At 43.3% G+C, this 3,325-nt stretch overlaps 2 protein-coding genes across 3 annotated transcripts in view; one reads left to right on the top strand and one right to left on the bottom strand.

Moving 5' to 3' along the window:
* RIBC1 (RIB43A domain with coiled-coils 1) overlaps positions 1 to 3,325 on the bottom strand; it is a 17,275-nt gene that overhangs the window by 11,471 nt on the left and 2,479 nt on the right. The gene's annotated exons all lie outside the window — the stretch shown is intronic.
* SMC1A (structural maintenance of chromosomes 1A) overlaps positions 1,138 to 3,325 on the top strand; it is a 35,681-nt gene continuing 33,493 nt past the window's right edge. The window contains 1 exon segment of the mRNA XM_077748285.1: positions 1,138 to 1,149. Coding sequence (XP_077604411.1) covers positions 1,138 to 1,149 — 12 coding nt within the window.

The raw sequence follows: 3,325 nt of genomic DNA, 5'->3' as shown, positions 1-3,325 counted from the left end.
CACGGGTTTCAAGATCCAGCTCCTGCACACCTCTCCAATTCATCCCATGTCACAGCCTCCCTAACTTAAAGTCTTTCAGGCACACCGGCCTCCCATCAAGTCCTCCAATGCAACAACCATTCCCACCTCAGGGCCTTTGTACCTGGAGTTTCTTTGTTTAGAATACCATGCCTCAACTCCTAGAGCTACTTCTGNTATATATACATACATACATATATATATATATATATGCATATAAAAGTTAGGAAGCATGATAAAAGAGACCCATGAACCAACACCCCAACTTAAGAAATAGAACATGGTTGGGGTGCCTGGGTGGCTCAGTCCATTAAGTGTCTGACTTCAGCCTAGGTCATGATCTTGCCATTCCTGAGTTTGAGCCTCACATCAGGCTCTGTGCTGACAGCTCTGAGCCTGGAGCCTGTTTCAGATTCTGTGTCTCCTTCTCTCTCTCTGCCCCTTCCTCACTCATACTCTGTCTCTCTCAAAAATAAACATTTAAAAAAATTTAAAAAAATAGAACATGATCAATACCATTGAAGTATCATATGTCTCTTCTCCCTCATCCTTACCCTAAGAGATAACCACTGTGCAAATGTTGGCATTCACTTACTAAAAGGCATTAATATGTTGTGTNGTGTGAGCAGGGGAGGGTCAGAGAGAGAGGGAGACACAGAATCTGCCACAGGCTCCAGGTTCTGAGCTGGCTGTCAGTACAGAGCCCAACGCGGGGCTCGAACCCACGAACCGTGAGATCATGACCTGAGCTGAAGTCGGACACTTAACTGACTGAGCCACCCAGGCGCCCCTCGTTTCAGAACATTATAATGTATCATGCAGTGTACATTCTTCTTCAACTTCCTGTGTTCACTCATGTTCATTCTATCATTTAGCAAATCTTTGGGGAGTGCCCACTGTCAAGACACTCCTGTAAGCATTTGGAGGACATCAAGGAACAAAACTGACAAGAATCTGAGTCTTTGTGGAGGTTGCTTTTGGGGGGGCACAGACAATCAACAGCACATTAGTTTGTAAGAAGTAAGTTCTCTGGGAAAAAATATAGAGCAGAATAAAGGGAACTGGAAGTGCCAAGGAAATGGGAGTGTTGCAATTTTAAATGTGGAAGCCAAGGAAGGCATGACTGAACAGGTAATATTTGAGCAAATACTTGAAGGTGAGGGAGTTACCTATGCAGATATCTAAGAGGAGAGCACTCAGGCAGAGGCTTTAAGAAGGACCCAAAAGGCACACATTCAGGGGAACAGCAGGGAGGCAAGTGGGTGAAAGAGAGGTAGGCAGGAAATGCTATTAGAGAGATAATGTGGGGGGAGGTGCAGAGACTGTAGGACTTTGCAGAACTTTATTAAAGACTGTGACTTTTACTCTGGGGGAAATGGGCAGCCACTGGAGGGTTTTGAGCAGTGGGAATGATGTGTTCTGCCTTTGGTTTTTAAAGGATCACTTCTGGCTGCTGTGTGAATAGATTAAGGGGACCAGAGGCAAGGCTAGAAGCAGAGAGACCAGACAGGAGTCTATTGCAGTCATCCAGGCAAGAGATGATGGTGAATCACATCAGGTTAGGAGCAGGAAGGATAGTGAGAAGTGGTCAGATTCTGGATATATACATGTATTTTTAAAATGTTTCTATTTGTTTGAGAGAGAGAGAGAGAATATGAGTAGGGGAGGGGCAGGGACAGATGGGGACAGAGGATCCAAGCGGACTGTGCGCTGATAGCAGCAAACCCTATGTGGGGCTTGAACTCAAAAACTGTGAGATCACGACCTGAGCCAAAGTCAGACGCTCAACCGACCGAGCCACACAGGTGCCCCAGATTCAGGATTATTTTGAGGGCAGAGCCAACAGGACTTCTGATAAATTAGATGTGCAGTATGAGAGCTGTATCAAGAATGATTTCAAGTATTTGAGCTAAGGCAATCAGAGGGATGGAGTTGCTATAAACTGAATAGTCTGTGTGGGGAGAACAGTGGGATGGGGGGTGGTGGTGGGGAGGAACAAGAGATCAGTTTTGGAAGTGTTGAGTTTGGGAAGTCTATTAGATATCCATTGATATCGTACAGATGGTATGGTGGATTTCATTATTGTTCCAAAAGATCTGCTGCTTCTCCCTATAGAAGGCTTATACATCTCATTGCCCTCAAGGTTAGCCATGTGATTGGCTTTGCCCTTTGCAATGGGAGAATTGACCTGTGTCATTCCCAAACAGAACTAAACGCCTATGTGATTGCCACGTTTTCCTCTTCACTGTCTGCTAGGAGTCTGGCAATGTCCCAGTTAAGAGCTGCTCCTTCAGCATCAGTCCTGGAATGATGACATAAAGCAGAGATGTAGCCAACCCAAATCAGACAAGATGCATAAGTGAGAAATCCTTGTTATTCTAAGCTGCTGAGATTTTGGGGTTGTTTGTAACCCCAGCAAAAGTTAGCCTATCCTGACTGATACAAAGGAATTTCATTTTTTTTTTTGAGAGAGAGAGTGAGCAGAGAGAGGGGGACAGAGAATCCAAAGTGGGCTTCAGGATGACAGCAGAGAGCCCAATGAGGGGCTCGAACCCACGAACTCAGAAACCAGGAGATCATGATATGAAGTCGGATGCTCAACTGACTGAGCCACCCAGGCACCCCAGGAATTTAAAGCTACAAGGCTGTAAGAGATCTCTAGGGAAGTTTAGATGCCCCAAGGGGAGAGAAGGAGAGGAGGAGTCAGCACTGGAGGCTGAGGAGGAGTGTCTGGTGAGGCGGAGGAAATCCAGGAGTGTGGTATCTGAGAAGATTTTGGGAAAGAGTGAGCAATTGATGATATGTTAAGATGAGGACTGAGAACTGACAGGTTTACTAACATGAGGATTGCTGATGACCTTAACAAAAACATTTTTGATGGGGTTGTGGGGATGAAGACCTGATTGAAGTAAGTTCAGGAGAGACTAGGACTCTGCAGCACAAACAACCCAGTTTATTTTATTCTTTTTTAATTTGCAGGGGAAAAAAATGGAGGAAGCTATAGATTAAAAGAAACCTCTATATCTCTCAAAAAATAAATTAATTAAAAAAATAAAAGAAACCTATATACTGGTGGGAAAATTTCTNTGATCAATTTGTATTGATATTATCATTATTATTAATGAGGTTGCACATCTTTTCATGTATTTTGGCCATTTTTGAATACTCTTCTGTGACGTGCTCATTCATACATTTGTTCATTTTTTAAAAAAATCAAGTTGCTTGTCATTTTCTTATTAATTTTAGGAGTTCTTTATGTATTCTATACATTAATCATTTATTAGCTTAAATGTGGCAAACACTTTCA

The sequence above is a fragment of the Crocuta crocuta genome, unplaced genomic scaffold, assembly GCF_008692635.1.
Source record: "Crocuta crocuta isolate KB4526 unplaced genomic scaffold, BGI_CrCroc_1.0 scaffold1307, whole genome shotgun sequence".
NCBI lineage: Eukaryota > Metazoa > Chordata > Mammalia > Carnivora > Hyaenidae > Crocuta > Crocuta crocuta.
The sequence above is the reverse complement of the archived record's forward strand: the minus strand, read 5'-3'. Positions and strand labels throughout refer to the sequence as shown.